Source organism: Physeter macrocephalus, chromosome 17, assembly GCF_002837175.3.
Source record: "Physeter macrocephalus isolate SW-GA chromosome 17, ASM283717v5, whole genome shotgun sequence".
Taxonomy (NCBI): domain Eukaryota; kingdom Metazoa; phylum Chordata; class Mammalia; order Artiodactyla; family Physeteridae; genus Physeter; species Physeter macrocephalus.
In genome coordinates this window covers 14,710,114-14,728,572 of record NC_041230.1, presented here as the reverse complement: position 1 = coordinate 14,728,572, position 18,459 = coordinate 14,710,114, and the positions used below count along the sequence as shown (strand labels likewise).

The window sequence follows — 18,459 nt, the reverse complement described above, 5'->3', positions numbered from 1 at the left end:
CTAACTTTCCTCCTCTCTCTCTTTTATTTCCTTTTCTAGGCTGAAGCGGCTTCCACTAAGGAGGCAGTAATTGAATTCTGCCCTGGCCTGTCCCAGTACCAGATCTCCTCCGGGATGCAAGTTCATTGGTCACTCAGTTAATAGATTGTATAGATTGTATTTATCTGTAAATTTTTGCTGTAAAATAATTTTTAAAAAAACCTTGACATTTCAAAGCTTGCCTTGGAAGGTTGCTGAAATTGATTTCTATTTTTAACTTCTGTTAGTGTCAGAGGGAAAAACTCAGACTGTACAGTTTAATTAAAATGGCATTTTTCTATTTTTTTCTTGATTTTTCATTTCCTGAAACTTTAAAAAAGAAATGAAAAGCAAAGGCTTTTCTCTGGTTTTGTTGTGAAGAAAGCCAGGTTCAGATAAGGACAGTCTGACTTACTTAAGGACCCGTGTGGGAGGGAGGTGGTCGCTTTCCCATGTTTTCCTGGGGAGTGTGGTTCCTCCCTCATGTGGTTGGTGCTGGTGGCCAGGAGCCAAGTGGGCAGCACTGTACCAGGATCCTGGCAGGTGGCCTCAGCCTCTCGGGGTAGATGCCACCAAAGTGTCTGAGAAAAGCACTGGGACCAAGAGTGGAAGAGTGTGCGCCCACACCCTGGGTCACACAAGCTCCAGGTCTTTGCACTGCAGCCCTGGGTCCCTGCTCTGAGGCTGCCTCATCTGCCCTGACGAGACCTTTAGAAAAAGTATAGAGTGCAGAGGTTTTTTTCTGTTATCAAAGTAACATCATAGAAAAATCAGAACAATTGTAGAAGGAGAAAGAAGGAAGAAAATCACTGCTACTTCTACCCGCCAGGGGTGACAACCTTGCTCTTTTGTTATAATTCCATGCAGTCATTTTCTAGCATTGAGTCTGCTCCCGGACAAGAGGTGACTTCTTTTTTTTTTTAAGTTTTTTTTTTTTTATTAATTAATTAATCTATTTTTGGCTGTGTTGGGTCTTCATTGCTGCGCGCGGGCTTTCTCTAGTTGCGGTGAGTGTGGGCTACTCTTTTTTTTTTTTTTTTTTAACATCTTTATTGGAATATAATTGCTTTACAGTGGTGTGTTAGTTTCTGCTTTACAACAAAGTGAATCGGTAAGCGGGCTTCTCATTGCAGTGGCGTCTCTTGTTGTGGAGCATGGGCTCTAGGCGCGCAGGCTTCAGTAGTTGTGGCTCGCAGGCTCCAGAGCACAAGCTCAGTAGTTGTGGTGCACTGGCTTAGTTGCTCCGCGGCATGTGGGATCTTCCGGGACCAGGGATCGAACCCGTGTCCCCTGCATTGGCAGGCGGATTCTAAACCACTGCACCACCAGGGGAGTCCCAAGAGGTGACATTTTGTTCTTTGGTATTTCATTGGCATTATGACAGGTATTTCCCTCACGTGCTTATATATTTTGTGTACCTACCCCTAACATCTGCATCTTAATTAATCCTGGGCACATGCTATAATTTATGGACCGTTTCTCTGTTGTTGACGGTGAAGTGGGTTGGCCAGGAGCCCCCTACAAAGGCAGAAGACACACAGATCATTCCGGCAGGCGGAGCCAGGAAGACCCTAAGCGAGGCCGCGAGGATGGGGCCGCCGGTTTCACACACTTGGCCTCATTCCTTTTACGCCCAGAACTAGAAGTCCATTTTTCTGTGGCTAACCGTGTTGGGCGTTGAGCGGAAGCAGCGAGATCTCTGGGCTCAGGAAGGGCGCGTGGGTCCCAAGGCGGGGGCGCGGGCGCGCGGGCGCGTGGCGCCACCGTTCATGGCCAGGCCGGGCTCCGAGATGGCGTCCCAGCTCCCGGGCGCCCCCAGCTCCGCAAAAGCCCTGGACCAGGACGGGAAGACAGCGCTCTGGAGAAGTAACGTGCAGCTGTCCTCGCTCCACATCCGCGACGCCGCGCATCGGCCCCGCAAGCTGCCCTGGGTAGCCCTGGTCAGGGCCTGCGGCCGCTTCAAGCTCTCGCTCTTAGAGGTGCGGCGGGGCCGGTTGCTGCCCTCTCTTAACCCCCTGGCCGTGGGCAATGACTTGCCACCGCCGGAGAAGCACTGGATGCCTGAGAAGGCAGCGTTCTGGGGCGACCAGGAACCCCTCTCCAAGGTCAGAACCGCCCCCAAGGGGTGGGGGTGTGGCTTGTTCCCAACAGGTAGGGAGCAAGGGGACCTGGGAGGGAGCCACCTGGCTTGCTAGGCCTGGGCCCAGCCCCCTGCCCCAGGCACACCTAGTGGGCAAAGTGGCTGCTGGGCGTTGGGGGTAGCTGGAGGAGAGGCAGGGTGGCCCAGGGAAGCCATCCTGGGGGAGGGGGACCCCACCCAACCCAGACCCTGTGGGCTCTGGCTGAGCCTCACAAATGTCCCCATGGTGACACTCCCAAGTGCATGCCCTGGGGTCAGTGAGGGAGCCGTGTCACCCATGAAACAGCACTAGAAGCAACAGAAAACTTAGAATAATAATAATACAGAAATAAAACCCCCAAAAGACTACTTTGTATTCTAAATGATATTTGAGAGACAATGCATTGATGAAAAGAAGGCCACTGGCTGGGAAGAAGAAATAATCTGTGAACAGAGAGAAGTCTTGGGGATGAGAAAGAGGATTTCCAAACGAAAATCCTCCATAGAGGCTTTAAAACCAGAGCAGAGAACTGGAACAGAAAATTAGAAAACAAGCTCATGGGATTCTCTGAGAACTCAGAGAAAAAGTATAAAGGAACAATAATTATGAGAGAAAAGAGAAGAGGAAGGCAGGGGAGATGCAGAAGAGCCAGTAAATATATGAGGTATTGGGGTGGGGGGAGGGAGCAGGAGGAGGAAAGAAACACAGAAGGAAACAAGGAAATCTCCCTGGGCTGAAGAAGGACTGGAGTGCTCATGTGGAAAGAGATAGTCAAGTTCACTGCAGACGAAAAAAATGAGGGGGTGGGGGGGGGGGGGGGGGGGAGCAGGAGGAGGAAAGAAACACAGAAGGAAACAAGGAAATCTCCCTGGGCTGAAGAAGGACTGGAGTGCTCATGTGGAAAGAGATAGTCAAGTTCACTGCAAGACTGGAGGGAAATAAAACCTACAGGTGGTGAATGCCTGCACTGCAAGGGTAGGAGCAAGGCTGTCCCTTTTCCAATGCAGATGGAAAAGCCTGGGATCAGACTGAGATGGAAGCTTCTCCAGCTGTCAGAGGACCTCAGAGCTGAGTCCACAACTGGGCCTGTCGCATGGCTGACTGTCTCGGCCAGTCCACCACAGGGGTGCATTGGGGTCTCCATGCGGAAGTCTGTTTGAAGAGAAAGCAGTGTGTGCCGGTGCTTTGCTTGCTTTTATTTGGGACAGTTATTCTGATATTTAAGTAAAATTCAAGGAGAGCATAGGAGTTGTATTTTATTTCTGTTCTCCATAGAATACCCCCAAGATCCAAATTCATAGATAAAAAAGGTTTGTGGGCATTTTTTGTTTTTGTTTTTTACAATTAAGTGTCTCCCCTTGGACATAGTATGTTCCCTATGTGGTTGCCAAGGGGGAGGGATGGATTAGGAGTTTGGGATTATATATAGAAATGAATCACTTTGCTGTACACCAGAAACTAACACAACATTGTAAATCAACTATACTTCAATAAAATAAATTTTTAAAAAGTGTCTCCCTAGCACCGCCCCGCCCCCCACCAACTACCCTCTTTCCGTCTACGGAGGCAACAAATGTTTCTAGTTTCCTCTGCATCCTTACAGAGATATTTTATGTACATACCAGCACTTACATGTATATTCTGACCCCTCCATTTTTTTACATAAATGGAAGCATACCTTAGACCTCTTCTGCACCTGGTTTTTAACTTTGTTTTTAAAATTTATTTTAGAGATCTTTCCATATTAAAAAATATATATATATTTATTTATTTTGGCTGCACCGGGTTTTAGTTGCGGCACGCAGGGTCTTAGTTGTGGTATGCATGCAGGATCTAGTTCCCATGACCAGGGATCGAACCTGAACCCGGGCCCCCTGCATTGGGAGCACGGAGTCTTACCCACTGGACCACCAGGGAAGTCTTGAGGTCTCTCCATATTAGTAAGGAAAGAGCTTCCTTGTTCTTTTTTTTGTGGAGAGTATTCCATTGGCTGTCTGCCCCCTGATGGATTTATCCAGTCTTGGGTGCATGCACATCAGGTGGCTTAAGATTTTTTTTGGTCTGAGGTTTTTATCATCCATTAGGTTAACAGAAGTTGAGAAGTTATATAAAGCTCTGGGAGAAAAGCTTGTGACCTAAAGTATTCTCTGCCTGGCCAAACTGCTGGTCCCTGATAAGGCCAACAAAAGGACATTTTCTTCAGAGCTGCAAAAACTCAGAAAGGATGCCTCTCTTTGAGGAAAAAGTTACTCAAGGGAATACTGTGGCAAACAACAAAGAAGTCAGAATTAAGAACTGGAGTAACAAAAAGAAGTTTAGAATAAACAGAGGGGAGCAGTGATTGAAAACAGTACACCTTGGAAGTGTTTATACAGCAAGGTTAATGCAGTTGTTTAGCTCAGTGAAAATGTTAACAAATGATCTTTTGAAGTGAAGGTGCACAATGCAAGAATAATAATGTTCCAGATTATTTCATCCAACAATCCGAGATGGTTTGCTAAAGAACATTCTCAATGAGAATTCTTCATTCTTGGCCTTTAAACAAGGCACACTCACACGTGGATGTGTCACAAACTTTAAAAATAATTGGCTCAAAACCTCTCCTTGGCTCCCTGGCACATTTACGAGGAAGTCAGGAGACCTGACCATGACTTTCCAAGCCATTTCGGCTCTACCTCATCTCTCTCCTCTTCCATCTGACTTGCTGACGTTCAAGCCCGTCAGTCCGGCCTCCAGTGTCCTCGTTTTGTCCCCTTCCCCCCGAGGGGGGGTGTCTCTCCCTGCCCTCGGTCTAAAGCAGCGCTCACCTGGCTCTGGCCATAACCTGGCATCGCGTGCCGCCTGTGCAGTGGCTGCCCCATCTCCCACCCTGGCCCCTGAGAGCAGGAGCCCGCCAAGAGCACTCCTGGTCTGGGGTCTTTGCTCCCCGGTTCCTGCTGCACCGCGGCACCGCGATCAAGGCCCGGCCAGGGAGGCGCAGGCAGATTTGTAGAACATATTTGTGGGACACTACATATACCTAAAAAGCTCACATTTTTTGCTTTTACAAACATCGGACTGTCTTCTGTATGCTATTTTTGTTAGGGCCTCGGACAATGTACCTAGAGTACAAGAGTGTGGAACTTCTCTGCGTGGCTCCTGGGGCTCCCTCTCCATCATGCACTCCAAAAGTACTCTGCCCAGAAAGGTCCGGAAGGGGGTGGGAGGGATTTCCCCGCTCTTGCTCTGTTTTCCCATACCAAAGTTCTGTTTTTGTGATGAGAAAAAGAACGAAGCCCCGAGAGCTTTGCCTCGAGGCGGAGACAGCTGCAAAGCAGGGAACTGAGGGTCGGCTGTCTCGACCCCAAGGCGCAGGCTTTGGCGGTGGAACCTGGAGCAGACCACTGACCGGGACTCGTCCTGGGCCCCGCAATCTGCCAGGGCTGCTGGCCCCCTGCTGTCCAGGCCCCGCGCCCTGACCCGCCCCGCCCCGCCCCGCCCCGCCCCGTGCCGGCAAAGGCCCCACCCCCTGACCCGCCCCACGCGTGACAGGCCCCGCCCCTTGACCGGCCCCACGCCCGCCTCCTGGCTCAGTTTGCCTGCGCCCTCTGGCGGCCCAGCCCCGACCTGGCGCCTCGCATCTCGTCTCCTAGCGGCCCAGTTCCTGTCCCATCTCTCCCAGCTACCCAGAGCCGAAGGGCCGTCTCACTCCCGCCTTCCCACAGCCCCTTGTTCCCCACAACCCCGAAACCGCTCCCCTACCCTAAACCCCCGCCTCCCCTCATCCCTGCACCTCGGACTTTACTCGCCTCACCCCAACCTTGTCCCCCGATCCAGAGTTCCTGCATCCATGGGGGCACTGACTGGCGGCAGAGCCTCAGATCCCCCCTCCCAGCGCTGTCAACTTAAAGAAAAATGCACAGTGTAAAGTTACCAGTTCACTTTTATTCCTGGACCTTACTGCAGACTGTAGCATGGGAGACAACCTCTCAGATAGCTCTGAGGGACGGCTCCAGAGAGGTAAGGAAGGAGCCAGGGTATATGAACTTTTTGCTGGGAAAAACATGTAGTCAAGCATAGAAAGCTTACTGCTAATCACAAAGAACAGACATCTCAAGTTAATGATTTTAGTGCTTTTCTGTATATGGGAAGAAGATGGAAAACTGGGATCATTTAAATGTTCCTTAAGTACGCGTCTTAACCATGTAGGGGCTGGTGTATCCGAAGCACAGAATGCTTCCTGTTTTTCTCTGTCTTGAATTCCCCTCAGGTGCACTGTCTGTGGGCCCCTGCAGTGGCTAATGGCTTGATCTTTGTAGAACTGGAAGAACAGGCAACATTTTTTTTCTTTGCAGTACCCCGACATCCTGGACACCTCCCTACCCCCTGTGCTGATATTAGTAATTTGTGTGCTCTCTCTTTTTTTCTTAGCCTGGCTAGAGGCTTATCAATTTTATTGATCTTTTTAAAGAATCAGCTTTTGTATTAATTGATTTTCTCTATTGATTTCCTGTTTTCAATTTCACTGAATTATGCTGCAATTCCTAGTATTTTTTTTCTCCTACTTCTTTTGGATTTAATTTGCTCTTCTTTTTCTGTTTTCTTGAGGTGGAAGTTTATATGATTGATTTTAGATTTTCCTTCTTTTTTCATGTTTGCATTCAAAGCTATAAATTTCCCTTTAAGCACTACTTTCACTGCATCCCACAAATTTTGGTAAGTTGTATTTTCATTTTTGTCTAGTTCAAAATATGTTAAAACTTTAAAAATTTTATTTATTTATTTTTGGCTGCATTGGATCTTCGTTGTGGTGCACGGGCTTCCCTCATTGTGGTGGCTTCTCTTGTTGCAGAGCCGGGCTCTAGGCGCGCGGGCTTCAGTAGTTGCAGAGCGCGGGCTCAGTAGTTGTGGCTCACTGGCTCTGGAGCACAGGCTCAGTAGCTGTGGCGCACGGGGCTTAGTTGCTCCACGGCATGTGGGATCTTCCGGGACCAGGGCTTGAACCTGTGTCCCCTGCATTGGCAGACAGATTCTTAACCACTGGTGCCACCAGGGAAGTCCCAAAATATGTTAAAACTTCTCTTGAGATTTCTTCTTTGGCCCATGTGTCATTTAGAAGTGTTAGTCTCCATGTACTTTGTTATATCCCAACCATCTTTCTGTTATTGAGTTTTAGTTTAATTCCCTTGTATTCTGAGAGCAGACATTGTATGATTTCTGTTCTTTAATATTTGTTAAGGTGTGTTTTATGGCCTAGAACGTGGTCTATATTGGTGAATATTCCATATGAGTTTGAGGAGAACTTGTATTCTGCTGTTGTTGGATGAAGCCGTCCATAAATGTCTGTTATATCCAGTTGATTGATATTGTTGAATTCCTCTGTATTCTTACTAATTTTATGCCTGTTGGATCTGTCCATTTCTCATAGAGAGGTGCTGAAATCTCCAGCTATGATAGTGGACTCATCAATTTCTCTTTGCAAGTTTAGTAGTTTTTGCCTCACATAGTTTGATGCTCTGGTGTTCTGCACATGCACATTAAGGATTACTATATCTTCTTGGAGAATTGACCTTTCTATCATTATGTAATGTTCCTCTTTAGCCCTGATAAGTTGTCTTGCTGTGACGTCTGCTCTGTCTGAAATTTTTGATAGTGTTAGTATGGTATATTTTTCTTCATCCATTTACTTTTAATCTATATGTGTCTTTATATCTAAAGTGGGTTTCTTGTAGACAACATATTGTTGGGTCTTGTTTTTTGATCCACTCTGACAGTCTCTGTCTTTTAATTGGTGCATTTAGACCATTCAAAGCAATTGTTGATATAGTTAGATTAATAACTACCATATTTGTCAGTGTTTTTTATTTGTTGCCCTTGTTTTTTGAATTTTTTTTTTTTTTTTTGGCCTTGCCATGAGGCTTGCATGATCTTAGTTCCCTGACCAGGGATTGAACCCATGCCCCCTGCATTGGAAGCACAGAGTCTTAACTGCTGGACCGCCAGGGAAGTCCCTGCCCTTTGCAGTTTTAATTGAGTATTTTATGTGATTTCATTTTCTCTCCTTTCTTAGCATATCAGATGTACCTCTTTTTTACTTTTTAAAGTGGTTGCCCAAGAGTTTGCATTTATAGTTTACATTTATAGTTAATTCAAGTCTGCTTTCAATAGCCCTATATATACCACTTAATGGGTAGTGTGGGTACCTTAAAGTAACAAAATATTTCTAATTCCTCCCTCTTGACCCTTTCATTGCTGTCATTTATTTCATATATACATATATACATAGTTGCTATTATTATTTTGAACGAACTGTTATCTGTTAGATCAATTAGGAATAAGAACAATTAAACAATTTCTTTTACCTTCACTTTTCTCTTTTTTTGATGCTCTTCCTTTCTTTATGAAGATCTGAGTTTCTGACCTATGTCATTTTCCTTCTCTCTAAAGAAGTTTTAATGTTTCTCTCAAGGCAGATCTACTGGTAACAAGTTTCCTCAGTTTTTGTTTTTCTGAGGAAGTCTTTATTTCTCCTTTACTTTTGAAGGATAATTTTGCAGGATACAAATTTCTAGGTTGGTGATTTTTTTCTCTCAATACTTAAAATATTTCAGTCTATTTTTAAAAAATATATATATTTATTTATTTATTTTTGGCCGCGTTGGGTCTCCGTTGCTGCGTGCAGCAAGCAGGGGCCACTCTTCGTTGTGGTGCACGGGCTTCTCATTGAGGTGGCTTCTCCTGTTGTAGAGCACGGGCCCTAGGCACGCAGGCTTCAATAGTTGTGGCACGCAGGCTCAGCAGTTGTGGCGCACGGGCCTAGTTGCTCCGCGGCATGTGGGATCCTCCCAGAGCAGGGCTCGAACCCGTGTCCCCTGCATTTGCAGGCAGACTCTCAACCACTGCGCCACCAGGGAAGTCCCCAGTCTCCTCTTACTTGCATGGTTTCTGAGGAGAAGCTGGATGTCAGGCTTATCTTTTCTCCTCTATAGGTAAGGTGTTTTTTCCTCTGGCTTCTTTCAGGATTTTTGATCTTTGATTTTCTGTAGCTTTAAAATGATATACGTAGGTGTAGTGTTTTTTTGCATTTATCCTGTTTGGTGTTCTCGGAGCTTCCTTGATCTATGGTTTAGTGTTTGAAATTAATTTGGGGGAAATTCTCAATCATTATTGCTTCAAATATTTTTTTCTGTTCCTTTCTCTCTTCTTCTGGTATTCTTGTTATGTATATGTTATACCTTCTGTAGTTGTTCCACGGTTGTTGGATATTCTGTTCTGTTTTTTGTTTTTTTTTTCCCCAGTCTTTTTTCGGTTTGCTTTTCAGTTTTGGAGGCTTCTATTGAGATATCCTCAAGCTCAGAGATTCTTTCCTCAGCCATGTTTAGTCTAATAATAAGCCCATCAAAGATGTTCTTCATTTCTGTTATGGTGTTTCTGATCCGTAACGTTTGTTTTTGGTTCTTTCTTAGAATTTTCATCTCTCTGCTAACATCACCCACATGTTCTTGCCTAACTGTCTACTTTATTCATTAGAGCCCTTAGCATATAATCACAGTTGTTTTAAATTCCTGCTCTGATGCTTCCAACATCCGTACCATGTGAGTCTGGACTTGATGTTATATTTGTGCTGACCCTTCATACTGTGTTTTCTGCCCCTTAGTATTTCTCGTAATTTTTTTTTTGATGGGCAGACATGATGTGCTAGGTAAAAGGAACTGCTATAAATAAGCTTTTAATAATGTGGTCGCAAGGTGTGGGGTGTGGAGAAGCATTCTACAATCCCATGATTAGGTCTCTGTCTTTTAGTGAGCCTGTGCCTCTGGATTGTGAACTTCACAGGTGCTGTTTAGTCTGCAACCCTCACCCCTCGCTTTCATGTGGAATAGGGTGGCTAGAGGGGGCTGGGGTTGGGTGTTTCCCTTTCCCCAGGACAGTTAGTCTCTGATAAAATCCAAGCAGGTTCGGCTCTGGTTAGTTTCTCCTGAGGGCAGAGCTTAAGAAGAACAGGATGCTGTGGCATATTTCAGGACGGTTCCTTTTCCCTTTCCCTGCTGGAAGCACGAGGGAACTTCTCTCCAGCTTTCACTGTGAGGATTAGGACTGTTCCTGGAGGTAACACTCACAGAAGTGTGGGGAACCCGGGAACGCAGCTCTCAGAGTTGTCCACACTGAGCCTTCAGCCGTTTGTCAATTACAGTTCGGGTTTTCCTACCCTGCCGTTGGTGCCCATGGAGGTTGCCGCTCCTGCATTTCTGCTCTGGTAACTTGGAATTCTTTGTATTTGCCTGTCTATCTCTCCAATTTGGTGGGCAGCCATTCGCCTTGTGACCTCACTTCTCTTATGGATCTAAGAAGAGTTGTTGATTTTTCAGTTTGTTCTGCTTTTTCCTTGTTGTGACGATGGAGTGGTGACTTCCAAGCTTCTCACAGGCCACGTCAGAAGAAGTCCTTCATTTCTTTTTTATTGCCTAGTAATATTCTATTGTGTGGCTATGCCTCATTTTATTTATTCATTCATCAGTGGATGGTCATGTTTGGATTGTTTCCAGTTCATCTTTTCAATTCTTAAAAAATTGAAGTGTAGTTGATTTACAATGTTGTATTAGTTTCTGGAGTAGAGCAAAGTGATTCAGTATATATATATATATATATATATATATATATTCTGAATATATGTTGTATATATTCTTTTTCAGATTCTTTTCCATTAGAGTTTATTACAAGATGTTGAATATAGTTCCCTGTGCTATACCATAGGTCCTTGCTGTTTATTTTATATATAGTAGTGTGTATCTGCTAATCCCAAACTCCTAATTTATCCCTCCCCTCCTTTTCATCTTTGGTAACCATAAGTCTGTTTTCTATGTCTGTGAGTCTGTTTCTGTTTTGTAAATAAGTTCATTTGTATCTTTTTTTTTTACATTCCACATATAAGTAATATCACATGATACTTGTCATTCTCTGTCTGACTTACTTCACTTAGTTTGATAATCTCTATAGCTTCATCCATGTTGCTGGAAATGTCATTAGTTCATTCTTTTTCATGGCTGAGTAATATTCCATTGTATATTTATACCACATCTTCTTTATCCATTCATCTGTCACTGGACACTTAGGTTGATTTCATGCCTTGGCTATTGTAAATAATGCTGCTATGAACACTGTGGTGCATGTATCTTTTCGAGTTAGAGTTTTCATCTTTTCTGGATATATGCCCAGGAGTGGGATGGCTGGATCATATGGCAGCTCTATTTTTAGTTTTTTGAGGAACATCCATACTGTTCTCCACAGTGGCTGCACCAATTTACATTCCCACCAACAGTGGAGGAGTGTTCACTTTTCTCCATGCCCTCTCCAGCACTTATTATTTGTAGATTGTTTGATGATGGCCATTCTGACTGGTATGAAGTGATACCTCATTGTAGTTTTGATTTGCATTTCTCTAATAGTTAGCGATGTTGAGCATCTTTTCATGTGCCTCTTGGCCATCTGTATGTCTTTGGAGAAATGTCTGTTTAGGTCTTCTGCCCCTTTTGTTTGTTTGTTTTTGCGGTATGCGGGCCTCTCACTGTTGTGGCCTCTACCGTTGCGGAGCACAGGCTCCAGACGCACAGGCTCGGCAGCCATGGCTCACGGGCCTAGCTGCTCTGCGGCATGTGGGATCTTCCCGGACCGGGGCACGAACCCGTGTCCCCTGCATCGGCAGGCAGACTCTCAACCACTGCGCCACCAGGGAAGCCCTCTGCCCCTTTTTTTGATTGGGCTGTTTGTTTTGTTGTTGTTGTTGAGTCGTGTGAGCTGTTTGTATATTTTGGAAATTAAGTTCTTGTCAGTTGCAGCTTCGTTTGCAAATATTTTCTCCTCCTCCATAGGTTGTCTTTTCATTTTGTTTATGGTTTTCTTTGCTGTGCAAAAACTTATAAGTTTGATTAGGTCCTATTTGGTTATTTTTGCTTTTACTTCTTTTGCCTTGGGAGTCTGACCTAAGAAAACATTGCTCTGATTTACGTCAGAGAATGTTTTGCCTATGTTCTCTTCTATGAGTTTTATGCTGTCATGTCTTATATTTAAATCTTTAAGCCATTTTGAGTTTATTTTTTGCGTATGGTGTGAGGGAGTGGTCTAACTTCGTTGTTTTACATGTAGCTGTCCAGCTTCCCCACGCCACTTGCTGAAGAGAATGTTTTTTCTCCATTGTATATTCTTGCCTCCTTTGTTGAAGATTAATTGACCATAGGTGTGTGGTGTTTCCAATTTTTGATTATTATGAATAATATTTCTATGAATGCCCGTGTTCAAGTTTTTATGTGGACATTTGGTTTCATTTTTCTTAGGTAAAAACCTAGGAGTAAAGTTGCTGGATCATAAGTTAACACATATGTTTAAATTTTGAGGAATTGCTGAACTATTTTCCAAAGTGGCTGCACGATTGTACATTCACACCAGCCCTATATGAGAGTTCCGATTTCTCTTGTTATTGTCTGATTTTTTGATTACAGACATTCAACTAGGTATGAAGTGGTATCTCAGTATGTTTCTTTGTTTGGTTTGTTCTGTTTTTTATATTTAGGTACTATAATCGAATGTCTTTTTTCCCCCAGTTTTATCGAGGTATAATTGACATACAGTACTGCATAAGCTTAAGGTGTACAACATAATGTTTTGACTTACATACATCATGAAATGATTACCATAATAGGTTTAGTGAACATCCGTCATCTCATATAGATACAACATGAAAGAAATAGATAATATTTTTTTCCTTGTGATGAGAACTTTTAGGACTTACTCTCTTCATACAATATGGTTTTGATTTACATTTCCCTAATGGCTTAAGATGTTGAGCACGTTTCCAAGTGCTTATAGATTATTTATATATCTTTTTTGGAGAAATGCCTATTCAAATCATTTGCCTATTTTAAAATTGGATTGTTTGTTTCTTTATTGTTGAGTTTTAAGAGTGTTTTACGTATTCTAGATACAAGTCCCTTACCTGGTATATGATTTGCAAAAATGTTCTTCCATCTATGGGTTGTTTTTCACTTCCTTGATGGTGTCTTTTGAAGCACAAAAGTTTTTTATTTTGATAACGTCCAGTTTATCGTTGTTGTTGTTGCTGCTGCTACTTGTGCTTTTGTTGTCATATCTAAGAAACCATTGACTAATGCAAATTCACAAAGATTTACACCCATGTTTTCTTCTAAGAGGCTTGTAATTTTAGCTCTCACATTTAGGTCTTTGATCCATTTTGAGTTAATTTTTGTATATGGTATGAGGTAAGGGTCCAACTTCATTCTTTTGCATGTGGATATTCACTTGTCCCAGCACAATTTGTCGAAAAGATTTTTCTTTCCCTTTTTAATTATCTTGGCACACTTGTTGAAAATCAAGTGACCAAAAATATGAGTGCTTATTTCTGGATTCTTAGTTCTATTTCATCCATCTATATGTCTATCCTTATGCTAGTACTACACTGTCTTGATTACTGTCTCTTTGTATGTTTTGAAAATTGTTTTGAAGTTGGAAATTGTGAGACCTCTACCTTTGTTCCTTTACAAGATTTTTTTGGCTATTCTGCTTCCCTTGAGTTTCTGTATAAATTTTAGGATTGAGGTAGGAGGTAGATGGGCCCCTGGGCTGAACAGCTGGTTTTTGTCAAGTGGAGTACAATCGAAGCTTTGTTTTCCCTGGACACTCCAAGGACGAGGTTAATGGCAGGAGCTGAGCTCTGCTGGAGTAAAGAGACAAGATGACCACTCCTGAGGTCAAGGAAAACTCCCTGACTGCACAGGTGCAGAAAGACTCCTTGGGGGTCAAAAAGGAGGGCCCACCACCCCATAACAGGTGACGCCAAGCCTCCACAAGCCTCTGCGCTGGAATCCATCTTGACAAAAAGATGTGCACGCATGTTGGGGAGTGTTCTAGAACAAGTCAGATGTGGGAAAAGAAGTAAGAAAGTTGGCCAAAGGTAAACAAAGATGTGGAAGAACTGCCCCTATATAAATGATTTAACCGCCTGTTTACTGCATTCTTCCTCATTAGGGAGTATGCCCACAGTCTTTCTCTCCAGGTGTGTATTTCTGCCTTGCTTCTGTCTTAAATAAACAAACTGTTTCTCTGTGTGCTCTCCCACTTGTTGTGCTGTGTCTCTAATAATAAACTTTGGACCCGTTTTTACCATTTTTGCCTCTTTGAGAAATTCATTTTTCAAATGGGGCAAGGGCCAGGGGAACTTTGCTTCTAGCATCTAGCCCCTAGCCCCTGGTGGTCTAGCGACTAGGATTCCTGGTTTTCATCCAAGCTGCCCAGGTTCAGTTCCTGGGCAGGGAACTAAGATCTCTCTTCAGGACCGCTCACTGCTGTCTCGCCGATACCGGGATCAGCTTGTCAATTTTAGAAAAGAGGTCTGCTGGGATTTTGATGGGATGGTGTTGAATCTGTAGATCACTTTGGAGGGTATTTTCATCAGAATAGTAAGTCTGCTAATCCATGAACATGGGTTGCTTTTCCATTTATTTAAGTCTTTTAAAATTTATTTTAACAATGTTTTGTAATTTTCAGAGTATAAGTGTTACACTTTTTTGGTTAAATTTATTCCTATTTTGATGCTTTTGTAAATACAATTTTCTTCTCAATTTTTTTTCTGGATTGTTCATTGCAAGTGTGTAGGAATACTATTGATTTTTAAACTATTGATCTGGTATTCTGCAACCTTCTGAACTCATTCAGTCTATCCTTTTTTCAGATCCCATTTAAAATTATGAGGGGACACCAGCACATTGTGAGTTCCTGTCACTTCTGTGTGGATGACACAAAGGTCCTCAGTGGCTCCTATGACTGCACCGTGAAGCTGTGGGTAGGTGGCCCAGTGTTAGGTGGAACCAAAACGTCCCATAAGCTTATGTCTCCTCTTGTGGAGAGTTCCCCAGTACTGAGTTCCCAGACATTCAAGGATCCCAAAGATTTGGAGAGACCTTTCTGAGCAAAGTGCAAGAAGAAGAAGCAAAGTGAGGGCTCACCCTAGTTTCAAGTCACCAGAGAGAGGTGAGGTTAGTGTGGCTGCTGTCAGCCTGTTAATTTGGAAACAGTGGGAGCAGGGATGGAGACCGCTGGAGCAGGAGCTCACCACCTTTTGTTAGAGGCTGTGCCTGAGACCTACCTGGGGTCTCTGAGCTGTGTTATCTCTCTGGGTCTCCTTCTCATTTGGAATATTCAGTTCCATCCACAGAGATGGTATTACGGCTAGGCCTAGGTGATCACAAGAGGACAGAAAAGTGGCCAGACCTGGGACCTGTCCATGAAGGGTGATTGGGAGAGGTAGGCCTGAGCACAGGTCAGTGCCACAAGGTGCAGGAAGCAGGGGCAAAGGAACAGGGATGTGATGGTCAGATGAGGTTACAGAGAGGTGGCCACCAAGAACTCTTCCAAAGTCTTCTGGGCATAGCCAGCAGACCCTAGTGGGCCTGCCTGGGGGCACTGCTGGTCATTCAGGAGCGGGTGAGGAGGGAGCAGGGCTGGGAGATGGCAATGGCCATCAGGGGCCGGGCCACAGATGACCGTGTGGCTGGGGCAGGGCCCACTGGGAAGGACAGTCAGTTCCGAGTTTTGCTGTCTTATCTGTATTCAGGGGCAGGAGGAGGACAGGACGGAGTGAGTCAAGGCTGGTTCCTGGGTTCTGGTTTGGGTAACTAGGTGGAGGATAGCTCCTTACCCTCCAGATCACCTTGGAGGAGCATCTTCTGGGTCTTGGCGGGTACCAAGCCAGGCAGACTAGGCAGGAGGGTTTGGGGACCATCCAAGTGGTTCAGGCCCCACGTTAGTGACCTACCAGCTGTTTGACCCTGGGTGCTTACATGACCTCCTGGGCCTCCCTAAACCTCCCCAGGCCTCACAGGATCAGCTGTGTGCTGGGGCCACCCCAGGGCCTGCCTGGCCCATACCAGATCCCGACAGACATCCACTGTCTCCTCTTCTGTGGCCCTTATCCAACCCCCATCCCCCCACCCAGCCCCATGATCTTCTTGTTGGGAAAACCACTGCCTCCTCTGGGAACGCTAAGCCCTTTCCCAACCCTCTGGGATGACTGAGAAGGCCTGGGGGTGAGGGGGTCTCTGCTGCTTGTCATCACCCAGGGGGAGGGGGAATGGTGACTTTCCACGTGTGCATTTTGCTTTGTCATCTTCAGATGCTTCTCATGTTCTTCTCACTTTTTAGTCAGTGGAAGGACTCTCAGGGGTTTCTGTCTATAAGGGGACATCTGCCTGTTTTCTCTTGTTGTCCCAAGATTAGGGACCATCCGTCAAGATGTCCTTGGCTCCCACAGCAGCCTCACTTGCCCTGCTCCCTACCTACTCCGTGCCTCATCCAGGACACTGTCACTTCAGCCTGCCCAAGCGTCCTCGATAGCTGACCTGCTCACAGCCCTACCCCCTGCCACCGCCTTCTACAGCTGCCCCCTCCGTCCCTCTGCTTTCCTTCACACCTCCACCCCTAGTTGCAGAATCACTCGTCCTCTGGTCTCCCTGCCTTGGCTGCCCCTCCAATGGTCCTCTTTCCCCCTCCTGGCTCTCTTTTCCCCATCTTTTTCTCTGCTCCTGGCTCCTCCCGTGGCTCTCCCTGCCCCAGCGGCAGCTCGTGGCGCGAGCCCTCCCTCAGGAGATGCCTAAGCCACTACCCTGCACATCACCTTCTCTGTCACAGTATCTTGGGCAGATGTCTCCTTGCCTCTCCCTTCTCTCCTCCACTCTTATCATCTCCCATCTCCGGTCCTTCCTCTCAACCCACCCAAAGCCAAACTTCTGGCTTAATCTTTTAAAAAGGTCCCTTTCCCCTAACTGCAGATCACTGTGAATAATTTAGAAAGACCATAAATGTATGAAGAAGCTGAGAAAAAAAATATTCTTAGTCCTGTGCCCAGTCTCTCTCTAATAGGGTACATCTCTTTCCAATCATTGTAAAAAAAAAAAAAAAAAAGTCACTGGTAGTTTTTCTCATACTATGAAGGTAATATGGTTTTATCACCAAAATACATAAAGACACAAAGAAGAAAAAAACCACATCATTCCATGAACCCTGACTTAACTACCATGAAAACGTTGGCGTGTAGCTTTTCTATTTCCTGTTTGCACATGTATACCCACATTTATGAAATGGAAACCATACAGAAAAACTGTTTATATAATCACAGTAACCTTGCTACAAATATTGTCACATCTCCTTTATGTTTCTAACCACTTATTAGAACCCCTTCCTCCCCATTCATTCAAAGTCCAGCCGACATCCCCCCTTAAATTATCTGAGTCCACAGAAAGAATTCCTGGTTCCAAATGCCCGGTGAAGGGGGAACTGTCTTTATTTGTCTTCTCACACCCCTAGCCAATGGGCCCATTTATTGCAAGAAACATTCACTACAAAAGAGAGGCATTTCCACTGTCTTTGGAATTCACTAACAACATCTGGCTTGTATTGCCATATATTGACTATCTCCTGCCAAATCATTCATGACTGTGCACATTTTCCAAGAGAGTTATCCGTCCATGGTCGCTATTCCTCCTCTTGGCCATATGGCAGCACTATTGAACACTGAACCTGCACAGTCCCATGGACTGTCCATTCTAGTGCTGCCTTTAACCGGCCCGGGGCCCTGCACAGACTGCCGTGGGCCTCAGCCTCAGGCCCCACGATGATCATTTTCTTAGCTCCCGGACAATGTTTGTCCTGGAGCAACACACCAGCCAGGGAGGCTGGATCACAGGCTGTCAGAGCCAGCCCTTTCTTCCCAAGCCATGAGGCTCATGTGCTGGGCCCCCAGCCTGAATGTGTCCTGCTCCCATGAACTCCTCTTTGGGATCTCTTCCTGTCGGTGGGCTTCGGTTAAGGCCTGCTGGGTTCACCCAAACACAGCCCCACCGTTTCAGGTTTCACGGAGCGGGGGTTGGGGGACTGGGTCTGTGCAGAAAAGAGTTCGCACAGTAGGCCTGAGACTGCTGTCCTTGGAAAGGCCCACTGGCAAGGCTGGCCTTGGCTGGCATCTGGGAACTTGACTGGTAAACAGTGTTCTCTAGTCGTATGAATCTTTCCCTAAGTGATAAAGGGGGCTCACGGACGGTTTGTGCAAACCACGCGGTTGATGCTGTACACTGGCTCTCCTTCTGGGAGTCTGGAATTTTGGTGCATGCTGCAGAGTGTCTGTGTGACCAGACCCCTATAAAAACCTGGGCCCCGAGGTTCAGGTGCGTCTCCCTGGTAGACAGCACCTCACACATGTTGTTACAACTCGTTGCTGCAGGAATTAAGCATGTCCCGTGTGACCCACACAGAGAGACTCTTGCCAGCAGTGCCTGGT

General features: G+C 45.3%; 2 protein-coding genes across 3 annotated transcripts in view; both read left to right on the top strand.

The window, feature by feature from the left end:
• Positions 1 to 313, top strand: part of GPATCH1 (G-patch domain containing 1) — a 42,772-nt gene extending 42,459 nt beyond the window's left edge. For both annotated transcript variants that reach the window (XR_008615529.1, XM_007101658.4), the window contains one exon: positions 40 to 313. Coding sequence is in view for 1 of the 2 variants with exons in the window: in XM_007101658.4 (XP_007101720.2) it covers positions 40 to 70 (31 nt within the window). In the remaining variant the exon portion in view is untranslated. The remainder of the gene's footprint in view (positions 1 to 39) is intronic.
• A 1,495-nt stretch (positions 314 to 1,808) lies between these two features.
• WDR88 (WD repeat domain 88) overlaps positions 1,809 to 18,459 on the top strand; it is a 56,306-nt gene continuing 39,655 nt past the window's right edge. The window contains exons 1-2 of the mRNA XM_007101660.2: positions 1,809 to 2,123; positions 14,860 to 14,970. Of these exons, the coding sequence (XP_007101722.2) occupies positions 1,809 to 2,123; positions 14,860 to 14,970 (426 nt within the window). The remainder of the gene's footprint in view (positions 2,124 to 14,859; positions 14,971 to 18,459) is intronic.